This window comes from Schistocerca serialis, chromosome 1, assembly GCF_023864345.2.
Source record: "Schistocerca serialis cubense isolate TAMUIC-IGC-003099 chromosome 1, iqSchSeri2.2, whole genome shotgun sequence".
Classification (NCBI taxonomy): domain Eukaryota; kingdom Metazoa; phylum Arthropoda; class Insecta; order Orthoptera; family Acrididae; genus Schistocerca; species Schistocerca serialis.
This window is the reverse complement of record NC_064638.1, coordinates 1,139,037,565-1,139,060,396: the sequence shown is the minus strand read 5'-3', so window position 1 is coordinate 1,139,060,396 and position 22,832 is coordinate 1,139,037,565. Positions and strand designations below refer to the sequence as shown.

The following is a 22,832-nucleotide window of genomic DNA, read 5'->3' as shown; positions in this document are numbered from 1 at the left end:
CATTACACGTATCCACTTTTTTATGCAGTGGTTCAACAATGGCATAATTCAGTCTATCTAGGAAAATGCCCTGCTCCAGACAGCTATTACATATGTGGCTAAAAATCCCATTTATCTCTTGGGAATAAGCTTTTACTATCCTGCTGGAAATGCCATCGATTCCATGTGACAGACAGATTATTAAATACAGTTCTTATAAGATTCAATGGATTGCAGCGCCTTTAAATTCTCACCTAATATTTGTTCATAGATACATGTCCATTTTGTACCTTGGAACATATTTTCACATTTGGAAAGACCTTAATTTTCGAAATAATTTTTATAATTTCAGAAAAAGACTGGAGCACATACAAGGTGGATGCCGTCTTTTAAAATAGAAAAAAGAATATATTAAACTTCTGTTAAGGGTTGGCTTGAGGCAAAAGTGTGAAATGTGATCCAAGGTAGAACACTCTCCCTTATGCATTACATTTTATGTGAGATGTTACGATATTGCTGTAAACAAAAATATGAAACAAATTTAAAGAAACTGACACTTCCAAACATAGTGGTAGACGGAAGTGAAACAATAAAAAATAAGTGAAATAGCATCCAATGAAGTATTCAAAAACATCAGCAGGTGAGTTAAGATAAGTCTCAATACATATAGAGCTCTGATCTCTAATAGAAACATTTCCAATTTTCCAATATACATTAAAAATTGTATTATTTCATGGAGAAGGAAGTCAGCACGAATGTAAGTCAAGAACTCTACTTCGAGAAGTTAGATCTGAGATAAATTACTTACTGCATTTCGTAATAAGCACCACTTTATTAAAGCCAGATTTATCATTTGTGAATTGGGAAAATAGTATTCAGTGTATGTTCCAGCTTCCTGGCTCCCAGCTGCGACTTTAGTAGCCCTCAGCTTCATCCCAGTAGAGGACCCAACGGCAGCTGTGATCTTGCTGACTGTCGCCATCGGTTTTAATGGTATGACCATCATGGGCTACCAGATGAACCATATCGACATCGCACCGAACTTCTCTGGCCTGATGATTGGTATCTGTGGCAGTATAGGGACACTGACGTCCATCGCTGCACCACTTTATGTGGGGGCTGTAGTCAAGGAGAACGTAAGTACAGATGGCTTCACAGAGTAAAATTCAGTTTCAGCTCCAATCAATTTCTCAGTTCACATATTTTTTAACCATTTAATAGAGAATGTAGTTCACATAGATTCATCCCCTGGCTGGGCTCAGTTGACAGCTGCTCTCTTCTTCGTAGTGTGGTATCTTGTCACCAGATGGCAATTATAAGGCAGGTTGCACGAGAACTGAAATTGCTGGATGCCACGTGCTTTTTTTTCTGCTTTCTTTGTTTGATCGCGAACGAGGGATATCTTTCATGCTATCTTTGTTAGTTAACTTTTATAAAACGTATGTAGATACGTTTACTGTGATTTGTACAAGGGCGAATTAAATGAAAACCTTAAATATTTTTTAAAATATTATTTATTGTGCAGAAGTGGTACAATGGTGTATCACTTTTCAACATAATCTCCCCCAAGCTCAATGCAAGTCCTCCAGCGCTTACAAAGTGCATAAATTCCTTTAGAGAAAAATTCTTTTGTTAGTATGCGCAACCACTCATGCACCGCGTGGCGTACCTCTTCATCAGAACGGAACTTCTTTCCTCCCGTTGCGTCTTTGAGTGGTCCAAACATATGGACATCACTTGGGGTAAGGTCTGGTGAGTGTGGTGGATGAGGAAGACACTCAAAATGCAGGTCTGTGATTGTTGCAACTGTTGTACGGGTAGTATGGAGCCTTGCGTTGTCATGTTGCAAAAGGACACCTGATGACAGAAATCCACGTCTCTTTGATTTGATTGGAGGCCGCAGATGAGTTTTTAGGAGATCTGTGTATGATGCACTGGTGACAGTGGTCCCTCTAGGTGTGTAATGCTCCAAAATGATGCCTTTTTCGTCCCAAAAGAGAGTTGACATAACCTTCCCTGCTGATGGTTCTGATCGAAACTTCTTTGGTTTTGGTGATGAGGAATGGCACCATTCCTTGTTCGCTCTCTTCGTTCTGGTTGGTGGAAGTGTACCCAGGTTTCGTCCCCAGTAACGATTCTCGCAAGGAAGCCATCGCCTTCTCGTTCAAAGCGCCGAAGAAGTTCTTCACAAGCATCAACACGTCGTTCTCTCAGTTAAGGAGTCAGCTGCCGTGGCACCCATCTTGCAGATACTTTGTGAAACTGGAGCACAACATGCACAATGTGGTGTGCTGACACATGACTAATTTGTAAACATGCTGCAATGTCATTCAGTGTCACTCGGCGGTTTTCCTTCACTGTGGCTTCAACTGCTGCAATGTTCTGTGGAGTCACAACTCGTTGTGCCTGACCTGGACGAGGAGCATCTTCCACTGAAGCCACACCATTTGCCAACTTCCTACTCCACTCGTAGACTTGCTGTTGTGACAAACATGTATCATCGTACTGAACCTTCATTCGTCCATGAATTTCAATAGGTTTCACACCTTCACTACGCAAAAACCGAATAATAGAACGCTGTTCTTCCCTGGTGGAAGTCGCAAGTGGGGCGGCCATCTTTATATTGATACTGCGACGGTATGTGTGCATCTGCACTATGCTGCCACCTACAGGCCATTCTGCACGCTGTTTGTAGCACGCTTACCAACTTACAGGATAACGGCGCGAAATTTCGATTTGTTATTACAAATTTAAGGTTTTCATTTGACTCACTCTCTTATTTAAATACAGAAATGTTTAACAGAATGGTAGCACTCAACTGCTTACAGGCAACATTGTGCATTTTTACACAAATGAAAAGAAACTTCTATGGAGTGTTAAAAAAGCGTCACTTTTTCCTACAGGTGGTGGTATAGGTCAAAACTAGAACAAAAGTTCTCTTAACGACATGCCTGGAAACCAATACCTGATAGATATGGGCCATTTTGCTCGTGACAAGTAATATTGTACTATGGGGCAGAATTCACAGGAGACGGCATAGGAAATCACCCCAACACAGGCAACTCGAGCAATCATGGAAGTGAAGTATAAGGATCGCTTTGGTTCAGTGTATGTGTAGGAGTTGTCGGTGACGACTGACAGGATTAATGCTCTGTGCCAATAATAACAATAATAATAATAATAATAATATGCACAACTAATCTGACAAAGGAAAGATTTTTTTGTGGAATTTTGTTGTTTTGTACGTACTTAAATGCAGCTTAGGGCAATATCGAAATAATGTGTAAGTTTCGCAACTCTCCGTTTCGCATATTTGTGTAAGTGGAAGTTTTCATGCTTTTCCATTTTTTTGAACAAATGTACAAGATCCCTAAAAGGTGCGTTAGTCCACGAATTTACTTCCGCGCTGAAGATCAGATATTCTTACATTACATCCACACAACAACTTATGCCCATTGTTCAGTTCCATGTTAACTGTTCGCTTGTACTCACGTTTATTTGATTTCGTCGCTCTCTCAGTAAACGAATCTGGCCTCGGAGGCCATGGTTCCTTTGCGGCTAACTTTTCCTGGTAATTTACTTTTCCGTTCCCAGAGTAAAATTTTTACTCTGCAGCGGAGTGTGCGCTGAATGAAACTTCCTGGCAGATTAAAACTGTGTGCCGGACCAAGACTCGAACTTGGGGCCTTTGCCCTTCGCGGGATAAGTGCTCTACCGACTTAGATACCAAAGCACGACCTGTTATCGTAGCTTTACTTTTCTGTTAACGTTTAAAATAGATTCAGCATAGTTTATGTTTATGCTGCATACGAAAACAGATTTCCGCACAGTAAACAAGGAAGTCTAAACACAAACTGCCATGTATGGAAATTATTAAACTCGAATACTAACAACTACCAAAATGGTCACCTCACTAGAATACAAATGAAGCGCTGAGATCCATAAGGACCTAAAGCACACAAGCACACCGTCGTCGATCCCACATTTAAGAGAATATCAGACACACCAGTGACAGAGCTTTTCATGAATTTTCATACATACAGTATGAGCCAACAGCACAGATAAACCTGACTCACCATAAAATCAACAGATTCCAGAAGAATGAATAAATGCTACAGTCTCACAATCGATTGTGATCTGCTTTAGGCCCTTATGATTCTCAGCACCTCAAATGCGTTGCTGTACGATAAAATTCAAAACTTAATACATTATAATTCATTCAGAAGTCCTCAAAATAGGTTTTTCTGTCAGTATAACTATAACGTAACTGACATCCGATCTCATTTTACTGTATAGTGAGTCAACTGGCGTATCTGAGTGAGCTGTCATGTAGCGGGATTTATGCCGAATTAATGGAGATAGAAGTCTGCCGCAGTGCGCTACCACCTCATGGGACTGATGTAAACTTGCTGTTGTGCACATCGTGAACCGTGCACATTGTTCATCAAATCCGTTTGTATTTGGCACCTAAGTCAATAACGTCATACCAATTGCGCATGCGCAAAAGCTCCTTAAAACGTACACAACTGCAATTGTGCTCGCGACGCTAATGGAAGTTTCATGGTGTCTAGAGGAGCAGTAGCGGCTTAGATTTAAGTGCCGTATCTTTCATATTTCCGTTACGTTTAACAGCATTCAAAGAAAAATAACCAATAAAACCGCAAGTTATCGTAAGTTCCGGTGCTCACGTGCTCTTGTGCTCTTACACAGCAGCCACACTGCTAACAGGTGCTGTATATCAACTATTTATGCGTTATATGAATTCCCCGAGTTATTGGAGAACGTTACGCTTGTAGAAAGACAATGAGTATGGTTTATGCACCACGGAACAACGCCACAATTGCTAGGGATCGTGCGACAGTACCTCAGCGCAACGCTTAATGGGCGATGGATTGTCGAGGAGTTGCGGTAGCGTGGCCTCCCGGTTCACCGGACCTGAAGCCGTAGGACTTCCGGCTAAGAGAACATTCAAAGGCATTGGTGTATACCAAGCCCAACAGCATATGCAGGCGTTACAGGAAAGCTGTGACCAATGTATGTGACGCAATCCGAATGGAGCCAGGTGTATCTGAAAGAGCGCATGATTCACTGCGAAGAAGAGATGAAGGATGTGTCAGGAGACGTAGTAACTTCATGCAGCGATGACTATAGTATTTACTCGTGGCCCGCCCGGTTGGCCGTGCGTTAGACAGCACGGCTTTCCGGGCGGGAAAGAGCGCCTGGTCCCCGGCACGAATCCACCCGGCAGACTTGTGCAAGGTCCGATGAACCGGCCAGTCTGTGGATGGTTTTTAGGCGGTTTTCCGTCTGCATCGGCGAATGCGGGCTGGCTCCTCTTATTCTGCCTCAGTTACGCTATATCGGCGATTGCTGCGCAAACAAGTTCTCCACGTACGCGTACACCACCATTACTCTACCACGCAACATAGGGGTTACACTCGTCTGGTGTGAGACGTTCCCTGGGGGGTCCACCGGAGGCCGAACCGCACAATAACCCTGGGTTCGGTGTGGGGCGGCGGAGGGGTGAAATGGACTGCGATAGTCGTCCTGTGGTTGTGGACCACTGCGGCTGCGGCGGGGACGGAGCCTCTCTGTCGTTTCTAGGTCTCCGGTTAACATACAGTACAATACTATAGTATTTACTCGTACTTATCTGTAACAGTCATATGGGAATAAGAAGACAGGCTGGTCCATACAACAGGTATTGGTTTCCACACATCGCATTACAGGTATTTTTCCTTCTAGTTTTGGCCAATTTAAACTCCTGTCGTAATATGTGACACTTTAGAAAAGTGCCCTTTGCAGGTACTTCATATAACATGGAAGCAGTCTGAAAAGCTTGTCGGAGTGTTGCAGGGTAAATTGTGTTGAGAAATGTTAACGAAAAAATTCAATCATTTGTGCCGTTTCCGATTTAGTTAGGATTGAAGTTGGCCAATAGAGTCGTCACGCGTTCAGATTCAAGCAGTCTGCCAGAGACAGTGTCGCCAAATGTCTTCTTCGTTTGGTTTCCTCAAAGCGGACAAAGCTAGCTTTATCTGACCTACATTAGATTTAACTCTTCTGAAAAAGGTACACTTTTTTTAGTAACGAGCATTTGAACACGTGGCAGCTCATGGACTTTAATGATTTCTTTAAATCATTAAAGTCCACGAGTTGCCATTTGTTCAAACACTCATCACCAACAAAAATGTACCTTTTTCGGAATGACCGTTTGAGCAAGTGGCAGCTCATGGAGCCATAGAAGTTTGTGTATTTCTGCATTCTAGCGCTTGCAGGTGCTTGAACTTGCGTGCGCGACCGCCCGAGAGGCTAACTTCACTGCTAATTTAATCGGAAATGGCACAACATATCGAATATTTTTCTTAACGATTATTTCTCAGCAGAACCTACCCTGCAACACGCTTACAAGATATTCAGACTGTTTCTGGCCACCAGTATATAAAGCTCCATTTATTCTAGAAAAGCATTAAAACATTTTTCTCTAAATTTTAAATTACTTCGAAATAAACGGTTACTACATAAGCTTTGTGTTGAAGCCTGTATCGGTACGTGACATCAGTCGTTCGTTCATCCGTTGTGTAGATCCTTTAGAAAGGGAGAAATTTTAATAATGTGGAACGAGTCACGTCTACATGAACAAAAGAGAAGGAATTCGTAGAATCTTAAACTGCATGCTTTGTTAAACGTAAACTATCGCTATAGTGATTAACAGTACTTATGCTTGTGCTAGCTAAATTTGATCGAGTAAATCAGAAAGAGGGCAGCTACTTCGAAGAAAGCTGCTGCCTCTTCAGTTTTACGAAGCAGCGGTTGTTGATCTGCAACTGGCATCTTCGTATGAGTTGACTACAGTGGTACTTCTCGTGCACTATGAATAGTTACCGGCTGAGCATTAGAAGGCGCAGAAGAGAATTTATGTCGCTAGCATTCATGCCTCCAAATTCACGTGACTATGGCTTGGCTTAAAGTTTTGTCCGTAAGCTCTTTGTATATTTTGAACGTCATTACAACACTAGTGCAGGGAGATTCCTTTCAAAAATACTGTTTATTTTGTACGCGGGTGTCATAGCCATCTTAATTAATTGGATTCGACATCCGGAATGAACTTGGATTGGAGCTTTTAAGAGATAAATGCAAGAGAATTTCTTCTTTTGCTTTTTCTTGTTATACAGAAAGGAGGGAGAGCTATCACTGTTTATTGGGTTTTGTATTCCAGTTGATTGAATTGGTATCTTTATTTGAGTAAACTGTACTGCAGCGGCATTGCTGGAGGAAATTGGAACAGGAATTATCATAAACATTATTTCAGCCCTTTTTTATTGCTCACGAAAAGCACACATTGCATGTTGTACCACCATACAACGAGACCTTCAGAGGTGGTGGTCCACATTGCTGTACACACCGGTACCCCTAACACCCAGTAGCACTTCCTCTTGCATTGATGCATGCCTGTATTCATCATGGCATACTACCCACAAGTTCATCAAGGCACTGCTCGTCCAGATTGTCCCACTCCTCAACGGCGATTCGGCGTAGGTCCCTCAGAGCGGTTGGTGGGTCACATCGTCATAAGCAGCCCTTTTAAATGAATCCCAGGCATATTCGATAGGGTTCATGCCTGGGGAACATGCTGGCCACTCTAGTCGAGCGCTGTCGTTATCCTGAAGGAAGACATTCACAAGATGTGCACGATGGGGACGCGAATTGTCGTCCATGAAGACGAATGCCTCGCTAATATGCTGCCGATATGGTTGCAGTATCGGTCGGAGGATGACATTCACGTATCGTACAGCCGTTACGGCACCTTCCACGACTATCAGCGGCGTACATCGGCCCCACATAATGCCACCCCAAAACAGCACGGGACCTCCACCTTGCTGCACTCGCTGGACAGTGTGACTAAGGCGTTCAGCCGGACCCGCTTGCCTCCAAACACGTCTCCGACGATTGCCTAGTTGAAGGCATATGCGACACTCATCAGTGAAGAGAACGTGATGCTACTCCTGAGCGGCCCATTCGGCATGTTGCTGGGCCCATCTGTACCGCGCTGCATGGTGTCGTGGCTCCAAAGATGGATCTCGCCAAGGACCTTGGGAGTGAAATTGCGCATCATGCAGCCTATTGCGCACAGTTTGAGTCGTAACATGACGTTCGTTCTCTGGCTGTACGAAAAGCACCATTCAACATGGTGGCATTGCTGTCAGGGTTCCTCCGAGCCGTAATCTGTAGGTAGCGGTCATCCACTGCAGTAGTAGCCCTCGAGTAACCTGAGCGTGGCATGTCATCGACAGTTCCTGTCTCTCTGTATCTCCTCCGTGTCCGAACAACATCGCTTTGGTTCACTCCGAGAAGCCTAGACACTTTCATTGTTGAGAGCCCTTCCTGGCACAAAGTAACAACGCAGATGCGATCGAAACGCGGTATTGACCGTCTAGGCGTGGTTGAACTACAGACAAAGGAATGGATGGAACTGATCAGCTGTCGGACCCCCTCCATGTAACAGGCGCTGCTCGTGCATGGTTGTTTACATGTATGGGTGGGTTTAGTGCCATCTATGAACTTTCAAAGGGACTGTGTCTGTGACAGAATATCCACAGTCAACGTCTATCTTCAGGAGTTCTGGGAACCGTGGTGATGCAAAACTATTTTTTATATGTGTATTAATGGCACATACTTAGTGTACACGCCATAGGTACTGTAATACGTTTGTTTCCAGTTGTGAGTAATTTTTAAAAAAGCACAGTGAGTTAGACATCTCTTAAAATTAGCAAGTAGTGACTCAGATTTCCTGATATAGGGAGTGTTGGAAAACAAGTGTCGAATACTCTGAGTGGTGGTGGTACTCATCGAAACAAGAAAAATAAGTCCAAGAATTGTGGTTCCAGAAACGATAAAAACATGTTTACAGGAGGTGTTCATCGTGGCTTAAGCGGCGATGGAGTCTTTGAAGTATACCCAGTTGTTGTTGAACCTGTTGGTCATGCATGGAAGACACGACCCTGTAGTGCCCGCACACCTTTGATTGATGGGAAGTAGACCAATTCTTTCAAGTTTATCTAGGTGATTGAAGTCTAGGGACAGAGCAAAGCCAAGGTGAGGGACGTCCCCTGCCCCCCCCCCCCCCCCCCATCACGACCTAATCGCCACCTGTGGTCCTCAACTGATTGCGTCAAATGTTCCTGCACATTGTGAGGAAAGTGCGTTAGGGTGCATTATGTATCACATCTCAAGTAAGGTAGGGCATTAATGAGAAAGTCCAGGTAATGTGCCCTGGTTAAATTTTGTAATAGCACATATAGCCCCCATTAATCTTCTCCAAGTACACCTGTCCATACATTGATTGAGAATCGGTGTTGATGCCTTCTTCCCTGAAGGATTGGCGATTTACATCTGGCCATACATTCTGGCTATGGAAGTTCTCAACATTATCTATTGTGAACCCGGCCTCATCAGTAAATAAAATCTTGGATGTGAACAGCGGATCTGTGGCACACTTCTGGAACAGCAATCGACAGAACCTGCCATCTGCCATAATGATCCTGTGGCCTTAGGGCCTGAATGCCCCGTAAATGATATGGATACAGCAGTTGTTCATGACGTACTCCAGAGATAAGGGAGTGAGACACGGCTTCTGCAGCTGCTGCTAATTAACGCACACTGGTCCCAGGGGTTTCTTCCACCGAATGTAGCACATGCTTCTCTATGTCACGCGTGCGGACTGTGCGGGGCCTTTCAGCGTCAGTCTTCCGACGTACAAGGGTACTTGTGTCCCTCAGATGCTGGAAAAGTCAGCTTACCAGAGGGCACTCTGCTCTGTGGATATTTTTCAGCGCAAAGGGAACGGGCTCCCAAGCTACATCCATTTGCTAAATTACAGCAGAATATCATATCCGCCATTTCACTTGTCGAGTAGTGTGCTTGCACTGCTAAGAAATGGTAGAAAATGTAGATGTTCCTCGCCATTCATATGTACAAACAGCGCAATAACAGTAAACACGTAAGTTAGTCCCGTTTGGAAGAAGACAAAACACCATGATGTGTGCCAGCGTTGACGGTACTGTATGACAAGGAAGACAAACGCGATGAAAATTAACGTAGCCTTCAACACGACTCAACCACACAACTGACTGCAGACCACCTAATGGTAGGTAGAGTACTGAGAGTAAGACATCACAATACCCGGCAGACACATTTTACAGAGCGCCAATGCAGCGTCTGTGCTAACATCTGCGACCAACCGTCGAGCAGCCCTTTCTATAAACACGTGTTTATCTCGAAAATTATACGTTTCCTGTCCCATGTTTACTGGACTTATTTTTCTTGTTTCGATGAGTACTGCCACTTTTGAAAGTATTCGACGTTTCTTCGTACACACTGTATAAATGATACCTGTAAGCAATTGTCCAAGAAATAAATTAAAATACTTCCCATCACATATTTCTGACAAAGATTTGCGCCTAGCTTCCCTTCCTATTGAGGTATTCTCCTGAAGTCAACGCAGTTCTACAACGGGCCGCCCTGCTGTCACAAAAAGGGAACGAAAAAGAAATATAGCTATCGAATTTATCTAGTACTTGTCTCACAAATATAAGCCCACTCAGTCACATAAATCAGACCTAAGATATTAGCTATTTATTACATTGAGTCTCAGTACTTTTAACATAAAGTAGCTCATTCCAGTATAATAAGTACGAGATCTCTGCGTTGCTTATATACGAAAAATACTTTGACGTATATCATTTTGTATCCGTAGAGGGCAATAGTTATTCACCAACGCTGTTACTAAGATTTAATGTGTAAAAGAGGCCAATAAGTCTACTATTAAAGTTTCAGTCTTAGGGCAAAAGTTAAACAAACAGTGGCATACGGAAGCCAAGTGGTCATTTCAGTTCGATGTTGCCGCTATGCGCAGTATGTTACGCTCAGTCCATACGTATTTCTACTTTATGGTATTTTTCAAAGAAAACATTTACCTACATATAAATACTGAGTCCTGTTTACACTACATAACTACTTGCCACGTGGCTTTACAACAGACACTGCTACTTGCTATGTAGCACAACTTTTCAGTACCTGAATCTAGATATTCAAATATTGTAGAAAAACTGGCTAATGAGATACGTTTATAAAGTTCTTTTGAACTTCTACGCATTCCCTGTTCGTGCTTCATATTAGCTCTGAGTGTGTTGACTATCTATCACCAGCATACGTAACTCGTTTCTCAATGTTAGACAGGAGGCCATCACTCAATGCACTAAATACCAGGGTTCAACAATTAGTAGGAATGAAATGATCACAGAAGCTCAGTCATGGCTAAAGCATGTGACAGACTTAGGTTCATTAGCAGAATACTGGGAAAATGTAGTCAATCTACAAAGCAAGTTGTTCACAAAACAGTCGTGGGAGCTATTCTACAATATTACGCAAGTGTGTGGAACCCATACCAAACAGATCTAACAGCAGATGTCACAAACATAATAGAGCAATACTCAGAAGTGGATGTGATTGTGTACACAACAACATGGAGATAAGATCAGGAATAAGAGAGGATGTACAGAAGCCACTAAAAGGACTAGAAACTTGAAGAAAGGAAAATGACCAGAAATTAAACCAAGAGAAAAAATTCAAATGACACTCCGAAATGGGGGAAAATATTATCCAAACACAGTATAACTTTACAGAATGAACTACTACAAATAGTACTGAAAGATACGGCTAAATGCCTGGGAAATGCGTTACAGACAACTGCAACATTTTTGGTATACACGTTCAGGAAAGAGCAGCAGCAGCCGTCAAAGCTTCATGAAATATTTCGAACACAACAAATTATCGACAACACAGTGATGACACTATTCATTGCGGCAGTCGCGCCAGTCATAACGTATGCGGTAAAGATCGTACGGGAAGTACTTAAGATCGGCTATATGAGAACAATAGAAAAACCGAAGTCGACGTTTATGAAGAGGCTACTACAAGTGAGAAACATTGCGCCATCCCAACTTAATGTGTGGCGTTATGAAAGAGACTTGTTTCGTGGAGGTCATCAGATTACAGCACTGGCTGTCTCCCGCAAGACCGTATCAGGTACTGATTAACATAATGGAGTGGGAGAAGAAGAAGGTAGACCTGGAGTTCTACAATACAATAGCCACGCTATACCACAGCGCGACCAGAGAATGTAGGAAACAACAGAACTCGCAATACATGGATTTCATCGTAAAATAAGTACCAAGAACAACCTCCACAAACCAACTGAAGAGTGGTAAATTTGTGCCTCATGGACAACAATGTGTTACCACATTATAACGTGTTCAAAAGTGCCGAAAACTTTAACAGAGACTAAAAAACTTGTATATTAATGCTCAGTCTTAGTGGAGCACACAAGTACAATGCATACCTCACCTGACAGTAGAAATAGAACTGAGACAACGTGCGTTTGGGTCAGAAGCGTCACCAAAGACACATAATCAAAGACACACTAAGGTAATAAGTAAATTTGCACAAAAAGGACAACCGAAATTAATCAGCACAACGAGCTATACAATTCAAATCACTCCATAAGTAGTGAAGTAATAAGAGTTCTGGCACATTGTTGATATCAAATTGATATCTAATTAATTGAATTGAACAAGCAGTGTATCATTGTCAACCCAACACTGACCGAATCAGAGCATTTGTAAGGGATTGAGCTCTTTGTATACCATCAGCGACAGGATAGAACAGGCCTGGAAAACCAGTATCCCCATCTATTGTGGGGGGGGGGGGGGGGGGAGTGGTGGAGAGGGAGGGAGGAGGAGTGTAAAAGGGGAGGTTAAGACTGGCTCTAAGATGCTTAGTCTCTGTCGACACATTGAGGTGAATACACATACATGGTTCTGGTGGAAGATTTTTCTGATAGTTTTGTGATATTATTACAATGTTCCATCTTCCTGTACAATCATGAGGGGGGGGGGGGGGATGTATTCATAGCATAACATAGTCGTCTATATTTTGTGTTTTTAGTAGTTGTTCGGTTATAAGCAGATTACAGATCTCTCCTACAAAGGCACACTGGCCCCTCCCTCAAGAAAATCGCATCTACCGATCCTTAAATGTTCGCTTAATATTGATCATGTTGTTGTTTAGTCCTACCACCATTGCATTATTTGGGAATCCTTCTACTCGCCACAGTGTGTGGAACGTCCTAGATGAATGTATGTTTAAGGACTTTTGGAGGTTTTAAGTGCTTATTTTGTAGTATATTTACAATTTGTACAGAAACCAGATGGCAGTTATAAGAGTCGAGGGGCATGAAAGGGAAGCAGTGGTTGGGAAGGGAGTAAGACAGGGTTGTAGCCTCTCCCCGATGTTATTCAATCTGTATATTGAGCAAGCAGTAAAGGAAACAAAAGAAAAATTTGGAGTAGGTATTAAAATCCATGGAGAAGAAATAAAAACTTTGAGGTTCGCCGGTGACATTGTAATTCTGTCAGAGACAGCAAAGGACTTGGAAGAGCAGTTGAACGGAATGGACAGTGTCTTGAAAGGAGGATATAAGATGAACATCAACAAAAGCAAAACGAGGATAATGGAATGTATTCGGATTAAGTCGGGTGATGCTGAGGGAATTAGATTAGGAAATGAGACACTTAAAGTAGTAAAGGAGGTTTGCTATTTGGGGAGCAAAATAACTGATGATGGTCGAAGTAGAGAGGATATAAAATGTGGACTGGCAATGGCAAGGAAAGCGTTTCTGAAGAAGAGAAATTTGTTAACATCGAGTATAGATTTAAGTGTCAGGAAGTCATTTCTGAAAGTATTTGTATGGAGTGTAGCCATGTATGGAAGTGAAACATGGACGATAAATAGTTTGGACAAGAAGAGAATAGAAGCTTTCGAAATGTGGTGCTACAGAAGAATGCTGAAGATTAGATGGGTAGATCACATAACTAATGAGGAAGTATTGAATAGGATTGGGGAGAAGAGAAGTTTGTGGCACAACTTGACCAGAAGAAGGGATCGGTTGGTAGGACATGTTCTGAGGCATCAAGGGATCACCAATTTAGTATTGGAGGGCAGCGTGGAGGGTAAAAATCGTAGAGGGAGACCAAGAGATGAATACACTAAGCAGATTCAGAAGGATGTAGGTTGCAGTAGGTACTGGGAGATGAAGAAGCTTGCACAGGATAGAGTAGCATGGAGAGCTGCATCAAACCAGTCTCAGGACTGAAGACCACAACAACAACAACATCCAACCAAGATTCAATGTTCTCTGTCCAATAATCATTGCAGCAAGCATATGCTCACACCACAGGTGTGAATTTACACTTATTTAGCTGGAGATTTCATTGATTTTAGTACTATATCCGCTATCTGAACTGTTATGTCACAGTGTTCGTTTTAAAAGCGTAACACTACACGCTTTACACGATGTGAGGGGAGATCTGTCGGTACAATATTTCGTTGTAGCAATGTAGCAATGGTGAGTATCACACTCGGAGAATACACTGTGGTAATATTTGATGCAGCAAACGAGTGTTCATGTTTATTCAGTCACTTTTATTTAGATAAATGAGCTAACATTACAGTAGTTGATCTGCTAAGAATGGCAACGCTGTAGGCATATTGAAAAAATTAGAGGCTGATATGAAGATATTTACCGAGACACAATCAGCAGCAGAAGTTCTGTCTTTCGTTTTCTCGATAAATAAGGGACAAAATTCTTCCGTGAAGTTTGTGTACCTTTAAATGCATGGAGAGTTGTTTAGAATGTAGACTAAATTTATATTTATATCTGTATGCTTACTCCCCAACCATCGTACAGTGGGTGGCGGAAGGCACCGTGTACCACCACTAGTCATTTCCTTGCGTATTCCATTCTCAAATACATGATGTTACACAAAGAGCTCAATCGTGCTTGCATCCAGCTTCAGATGTCTGTTCTTTAAATTTTCTCAAGACAATTCCTTGAAAAGAACATCGCCTTCCTTCTCAGGATTCCCATTTGAGCTACCTGGCTAGTGTAATCTGGTTGCAGGGAAAAAATGCTCACAATGCAAAGGGACTCTCAGGTTCAATTTAATTAATTAGTCAATCAATCTGGTGGAAATGAGGGAAAGACTACCATAGATATGATTCGCAAGTGGAGTGGTAATCCGGCGTTTTCTCTTTTCGGCGATATCTTTTAATGAAATTACAATCTCCCATCAACACAGGGAGAGAAGACCATCATAATAAAATGAGCTGTATTACAGAATTTACGAAGTGATACGTAGTATAAACATGATATTTACAACTCGTCTGAGCCGCTGCCGAAAGACACTTCATAGATGATGAGGCATCTGGATATTTTACGAGAGTTCGAAAGTGAGGAGGCATCCTGTGACAGACGTAGAGCACGCTCCTAGCACTCAATCATGAGCCAAAATTGAGCTTGATATTCTAGTCCTGTGGTGCAGTTTGTATGAGGTATTAAGCTGACAAAAACAGATTTTTTTATCTAATGAAAGAATACTTAGAGGGAATGTAGCCTAGACCATACTGATGTACAGAATTTTCACAACAAATAACGATATCTTAGTGATGTGAAAATGCTTGTAATTCTTCTGTCTTCGAAAATAACTGATACAAAAGGAAGGAATCTACATTTTGCGGGAGAAATTCGAGGTTTGTGGACAACGACATCCCCGTATCAGATAAAGTAAAGTGGAATTTTTTAACTGTGGTGTGTCTGGTCGGGTAGGAATTACAGTTAAAACTATACATACAAGCTGCACCTGCTTGTCTTTTACTGTGCTGCAATCAGCGGCAGCGGCAGTTATAGGGCTTGGCTGACAGGAAGCTACAGTTCTACATCTACATCTACATCCATACTCCGCAAGCCACCTGACGGTGTGTGGCGGTGGGTACCCTGAGTACCTCTATCGGTTCTCCCTTCTATTCCAGTCTCGTATCGTTCGTGGAAAGAAGGATTGTCGGTATGCTTCTGTGTGGGCTCTAATCTCTCTGATTTTATCCTCATGGTCTCTTCGCGAGATATACGTAGGAGGGAGCAATATACTGCTTGACTCTTCGGTGAAGGTATGTTCTCGAAACTTTAACAAAAGCCCGTACCGAGCTACTGAGCGTCTCTCCCGCAGAGTCTTCCACTGGAGTTTATCTATCATCTCCGTAACGCTTTCGCGATTACTAAATGATCCTGTAACGAAGCGCGCTGTTCTCCGTTGGATCTTCTCTATCTCTTCTATCAACCCTATCTGGTACGGATCCCACACTGCTGAGCAGTATTCAAGCAGTGGGCGAACAAGTGTACTGTAACCAACTTCCTTTGTTTTCGGATTGCATTTCCTTAGGATTCTTCCAATGAATCTCAGTCTGGCATCTGCTTTACCGACGATCAACTTTATATGATCATTCCATTTTAAATCACTCCTAATGCGTACTCCCAGATAATTTATGGAATTAACTACTTCTAGTTGCTGACCTGCTATTTTGTAGCTAAATGATAAGGGATCTATCTTTCTATGTATTCGCAGCACATTACACTTGTCTACATTGAGATTCAATTGCCATTCCCTGCACCATGCGTCAATTCGCTGCAGATCCTCCTGCATTTCAGTACAATTTTCCATTGTTACAACCTCTCGATACACCACAGCATCATCTGCAAAAAGCCTCAGTGAACTTCCGATGTCATCCACAAGGCCATTTATGTATATTGTGAATAGTAACGGTCCTATGACACTACCCTGCGGCACACCTTAAATCACTCTTACTTCGGAAGACTTCTCTCCATTGAGAATGACATGCTGCGTTCTGTTATCTACGATTTCTTCAATCCAATCACACAATTGGTCTGATAGTCCATATGCTCTTACTTTGTTCATTTAACGACTGTGGGGAACTGTATCGAACGCCTTGCGGAAGTCAAGAAACAAAGCATCTACCTGTGAACCCGTGTCAATGGCCCTCTGAGTCTCGTGGACGAATAGCGCGAGCTGGGTTTCGCACGACCCATGCTGATTCCTACAGAGTAGATTTCTAGTCTCCAGAAAAGTCATTATACTCGAACATAATACGTGTTCCAAAATTCTGCAACTGATCGACGTTAGAGATATAGGTCTATAGTTCTGCACATCTGTTCGACGTCCCTTCTTGAAAACGGGGATGACCTGTGCCCTTTTCCAATCCTTTGGAACGCTACGCTCTTCTAGAGACCTACGGTACACCGCTGCAAGAAGGGGGGGGGCAAGTTCCTTCGCGTACTCTGTGTAAAATCGAACTTGTATCCCATCAGGTCTAGCGGCCTTTCCTCTTTTGAGCGATTTTAATTGTTTCTCTATCCCTCTGTCGTCTGTTTCGATATCTACCATTTTGTCATCTGTGCGACAATCTAGGGAAGGAACTACAGTGCACTCTTCCTCTGTGAAACAGCTTTGGAATAAGACATTTAGTATTTCGGCCTTCAGTCCGTCATCCTCTGTTTCAGTACCATTTTGGTTACAGAGTGTCTGGACATTTTGTTTTGATCCACCTACCGCTTTGACATCAGACCAAAATTTCTTAGGATTTTCTGCCAAGTCAGTACATAGAACTTTACTTTCGAAGTCATTGAACGCCTCTCGCGTAGCCCTCCTCACACTACATTTCGCTTCGCGTAATTTTTGTTTGTCTGCAAGGCTTTGGCTATGTTTATGTTTGCTGTTAAGTTCCCTTTGCTTCCGCAGCAGTTTTCTAACTCGGTTGTTGTACCACTGTGGCTCTTTTCCATCTCTTACGATCTTGCTTGGCACATACTCATCTAACGCATATTGTACGATGGTTTTGAACTTTGTCCACTGATCCTCAACACTATCTATACTTGAGACAAAACTTTTGTGTTGAGCCCTCAGGTACTCTGTAATCTGCTTTTTGTCACTTTTGCTAAACAGAAAAATCTTCCTACCTTTTTTAATATTTCTATTTACGGCTGAAATCATCGATGCCGTAACCGCTTTATGATCGCTGATTCCCTGTTCTGCGTTAACTGTTTCAAATAGTTCTGGTCTGTTTGTCACCAGAAGGTCTAATATGTTATCGCTACGAGTCGGTTCTCTGTTTAACTGCTCAAGGTAGTTTTCAGATAAAGCACTTAAAAAAATTTCACTGGATTCTTTGTCCCTGCCACCCGTTATGAACGTTTGAGCCTCCCAGTCTACATCCGGCAAATTAAAATCTCCACCCAGAACTATAACATGGTGGGGAAATCTACTCGAAATATTTTCCAAATTATCCTTCAGGTGCTCAACCACAACAGCTGCTGAGCCAGGGGGCCTATAGAGACATCCAATTACCATGTCTGAGCCTGCTTTAACCGTGACCTTCACCCAAATCATTTCAAATTTCGGATCTCCGTCAATTTCCTTCGATACTATTGCACTTCTTATCGCTATAAACACGCCTCCCCCTTCACTGTCCAGCCTGTCTCTGCGGTATACATTCCAATCTGAGTTTAGGATTTCATCTGGTTTCAGCCAACTTTCTGTCCCTAGTACTATATGGGCGTTGTGACCGTTTATTAATGAGAGCAGTTCTGGGACCTTTCTATAGACGCTCCTGCAGTTTACTATTAGCGCATTAATATTGTTATTCCCTGTTGCATTTTGCCTACTCCTACCTTGCCGCGTCTCAGGAGGCGTCTTGTCGGGCCTAGGGAGGGAATTCTCTAACCTAAAAAACCCCCATGTGCACTCCACACGTACTGCGCTACCCTTGTAGCCGCTTCCGGCGTGTAGTGCACGCCTGACCTATTCAGGGGGACCCTACATTTCTCCACCCGATAGCGGAGTTTAGCCTGTGACGCATGGTTAGTTACAAAAAAATGGCCTGCAGCTGCAGGAACAACTCCCGGTGGCACCACCCTCTGGATAGCTGACAGAGAAGTAACCAGTATGCTGCTTGAGCGGTGATAAGATGGATGTATGTGTCGTGTGAGAAGCTTCAATATGCTGAGTGTTTGCGCTGGGCGATTATTCCCCCCATGTGAATTGATCGGTTCATCTTTGGCGGTCACAACGACATTCTCTACAGACTCTGAGCATCTGGTACGGTTGGAGATGTGCACGCAACTGCTGGTGTAGCCAATGTGTATGCGGGCATCTCCCAACCAGTGTTACAGACGCTCTCCAGCAGTCAGCAGATGGCGCGTGCTTCGCAGCAGTTGGGAGTGTGTGCGATCAGAAGATTTTTTTTTTTTTTTTTTTTTTTTGTATATTTTTAGTGGAAATGTCATGGTGGAGAAGAGTCCGTATGTTCTCATAGCACTACGATCTATTTGTGGTAGACATTTAATTACTCCATTTCCAAAATTTTTGTGTGTCATTCTCAAACATTGAAACCATGTTTTATTACAAAGAAGAATCATCCTAAGATGGTGAGTGTTGTAAGCAATCTATTGCACTCCTGTTAAATGTTAAATAATTAATTTGGTTGTGTAGTGCAAATGGACTATTTCCCACTATTTTTGATATTACAATTGCGCCAACTCTCCCTTTGTCCCTATCATTAGCCAACTTTTCTTTAATCATCAGCACTCTGATAGGTCTGATGTGGCCCGCCACAAATTCCTCTTCTCTGCAGTGTCTTCATCTCAGAGTAGCACCTGCTACCTACATCTTCAGTTATCTGCTACATGTATCCCAACCTTTGTCATCCTCTGCGGTTTTTATCCTCTACAGTCTCTCTAGTACCACGTATGTCATTCCCCCATGTCTTAACAGATGTCCTATCGACCTATCCCTTCTCCTTGTCAGTGTTTCCGATATATTCCTTTCCCCTCTGATTCTGCCAGAACCTCCTCATTCCTTATCAGTCCACCTAATTTTCAACATTCGTCTTTAGCACCACAACTCAAATGTTTCGATTGTCTTCTGTTCTGGTTTTTCGTTTTTCCACAGTAAATGTTTCATTACCACACAATGCTGTACTCTAAACATACATTCTCAGAAATTTGTTCCTCAAATTAAGGCTTAGGTCTGATGCTAGTAGACTTCTCGGCCAGAAATGCTCTTTTTGCCAATGCTAGTCTGCTTCTGATGTCCTCCTTACTCCATCCATGATAGCTTATTTTGCTGCCTAGGTATCAGAATTCTTTAACTTCATCTACTTCTTGACCATCAATCCTGATGTCAAATTTCTCGCTGTTCTCATTTCTGCTACTTCTCATTACTTTCACTTTTCTTCGATTTACTAAATCCTTGTTATGCACTCGTTAGACTGTATATTCCGTTCATCGGATTATCCAGTTCTCCTTCACTTTCACTCAGAGTAGCAATGTCATCAACGAGTCGTATCATTGATATCTTTACAGCTTGAATTTTCATTCCGCTCCTGAAACTTTTTTTTTTTATTTCCATCATTGCTTCTTCGATGTAGATATTAAACAGTATGGGCGAAAGACTATATCCCAGTCTTCCATACTTTTTAATCCGAGCACTTCGTTCTTCGTCGTCCAGTCTTAATGTTCCGTCTTGATTCTAGGACAAATTGCATATTACCAACCTCTCCCGATAGCTTACTCCTATTTTTCTCAGAATTTCGAACATCTTTCACCATTTTACATTGTCAAACGCTTTTTCCAGGTCGACAAATCCTATGAAAGTATCTTGATTTTTCTTTAGTATTGCTTCAGTTACCAACCGCAATGTCAAACTTGCCTCTCTTGTGACGTTACCTTTTCTAAAGCCAAACTGATCGTCATCTAGCGTGTCCTCAATTTTCTTTTCCATTCTTCTGAATGATATACTTGTCAGCAACTTGGATGCTGAGCTGTTAAGCTGGTTGTGCGATAGTTCTCGCACTTGTCAGCTCTTTCAGTCTTTGGAATTGTATGGATGGATGATATTTTTCTGAAAATCAGATGGCATGTCGCCAGACTCATACATTCTACACAACAACTTGAATAGTCATTTTGTTGCCACTTCCCCCAATGATTTTAGAAATACTGATGGAATGCTGTCTGTCTCCTCCAAAGCTCTCTTAAATTCTGATTCTAATACTGGATCCACTATCTCTTCGGAATCAACTACTATTTTATCTTCTATCATATCAGACAAATCTTCCCCCTCATAGAGGCCTTCAACATAAGCTTTCCTCCTATCCGCTCTTCTTCTGCATTTAGCTGTGGAACTCCAGTTACACCCTTAATGTTACCACCCTTGCTTTTAATATCAGCAAAGGTTCTTTTGACTATCCTGTATGCTGAGTCAGTCCTTCTGATAATCATTTCTTTTCGATTTCCTCATATTTTTCATGGAGACATTTCATCTTAGCTTCCCTGCTTTTCCTATTTATTTCATTCCTCAGCGACTTGTATTTCTCTATTCCTGAGTTTTCTGGAATATTTTTGTACTTCCTCCTTTCATTGATCAACTGAAGTATTTCTTCTGTTACCCATGGTTTCTTCACAGTTACCTTCTTTGTACTTATGTACTCCCTCCCAACGTCTGCGATGGCCCTTTTTAGAGGTATCCACTCCTTATCAACTTTACTGCATACTGAGCTATTCCTTATTGCTGCATCTATAGCCTTAGAGAACTTCAAACGTATCTTTTCATTCGTTAGTACTTCCGTATCCCACTTCTTTGCACACTGATTCTTCCTGACTACTCTCTTGAACTTCAACCTACTCTTCATCACTACTACATTGTGATCTTAGTCTGTGTCTGCTACAGGGTACATCTTACAATCTAGTGTCTGATTTCGGAATCTCTGCCTGACCATGACGTAATCTGACTAAAACCTTCCCATATCACTCAGGCTTTTCCATGAATACCTCCTTCTTTTGTGGCTCTTGAACGGAGTATTCGCTATTTCTAGGTGAAATTTATTGCAGAACTCAGTTAATCTATCTCCTCTCTCATTCCATGTCCCAAGCGCATATTCTTCTGTAGCCTTCGCTTCTACTCTTTCCGCTGCAACTGCATTTCAGTCCCCGATGACTGTTAGATTTTCATCCCCCTTTATGTACTACATTATTGTTTCAATATCCTCATATACTTCCTCTCTAACTTCATGCCGGCCGTAGTGGTCGAGCGGTTCTAGGTACTTCAGTCTGGAACCGCGCGACCGCTACGGTCGCAGGTTCGAATCCTGCCTCGGGCATGGATGTGTGTGATGTCCTTAGGTTAGTTAGGTTTAAGTAGTTCTCAGTTCTAGGGACTGATGACCTCAGAAGTTAAGTCCCATAGTGCTCAGAGCCATTTGAACCATTTTTTATAACTTCATTTTCAGCTTGCGATGACGGCATGTATACCTGAATTATCAATGTCGGTGCTGGTTTGCTCGATTCTGATAAGAAGAACCCTATCACAAAGCTGTTCACAGTAACGCACTCTTTGCTCTACCATCCTACTCAAGACAAATTCTACTCCACTTATTCGATTTTCTGCTGCTGTTGATATTGCCCTAACTAGAAATTCTCATGCCGTTGATTGTTGCTGATTCTTTCCCCTTTAGGAGCATTTTCCCACCCTAAGGAGAAGAGAGTGCCCTGAAACTCTGACCGCTCCTTCGCACTCATTGACAGGGTGTGAGCGTACAAGCTGTGGTGGGAGTTTAGAGCGGCAGTTTGCTGCCGCAGAGCACGTGACTGGCGGTTGCTATGGGGCCGTGACGAGCGGCTAGTGGTAAGTGGCCTTGGAAAAACCCGTGCGGGCGCTAGGCAGGGGCGTAAATGGTCGTGTTTGCGCGCTTGGAGAAATTTAAAAATGGTTCAGATGGCTCTGAGCACTATGGGACTTAACATCTGAGGTCATCAGTCCCCTAGAACTTAGAACTACTTAAACCTAACTAACCTAAGGACATCACACACATCCATGCCCGAGGCAGGATTT

At 42.5% G+C, this 22,832-nt stretch overlaps 1 protein-coding gene across 1 annotated transcript in view; it reads left to right on the top strand.

Annotated features, from left to right (window-relative positions):
• The window catches only part of LOC126455945 (sialin-like), a 194,820-nt gene that overhangs the window by 105,581 nt on the left and 66,407 nt on the right, over positions 1 to 22,832 (top strand). The window contains exon 8 of the mRNA XM_050091705.1: positions 871 to 1,115. Within this exon, the coding sequence (XP_049947662.1) occupies positions 871 to 1,115 (245 nt within the window). The remainder of the gene's footprint in view (positions 1 to 870; positions 1,116 to 22,832) is intronic.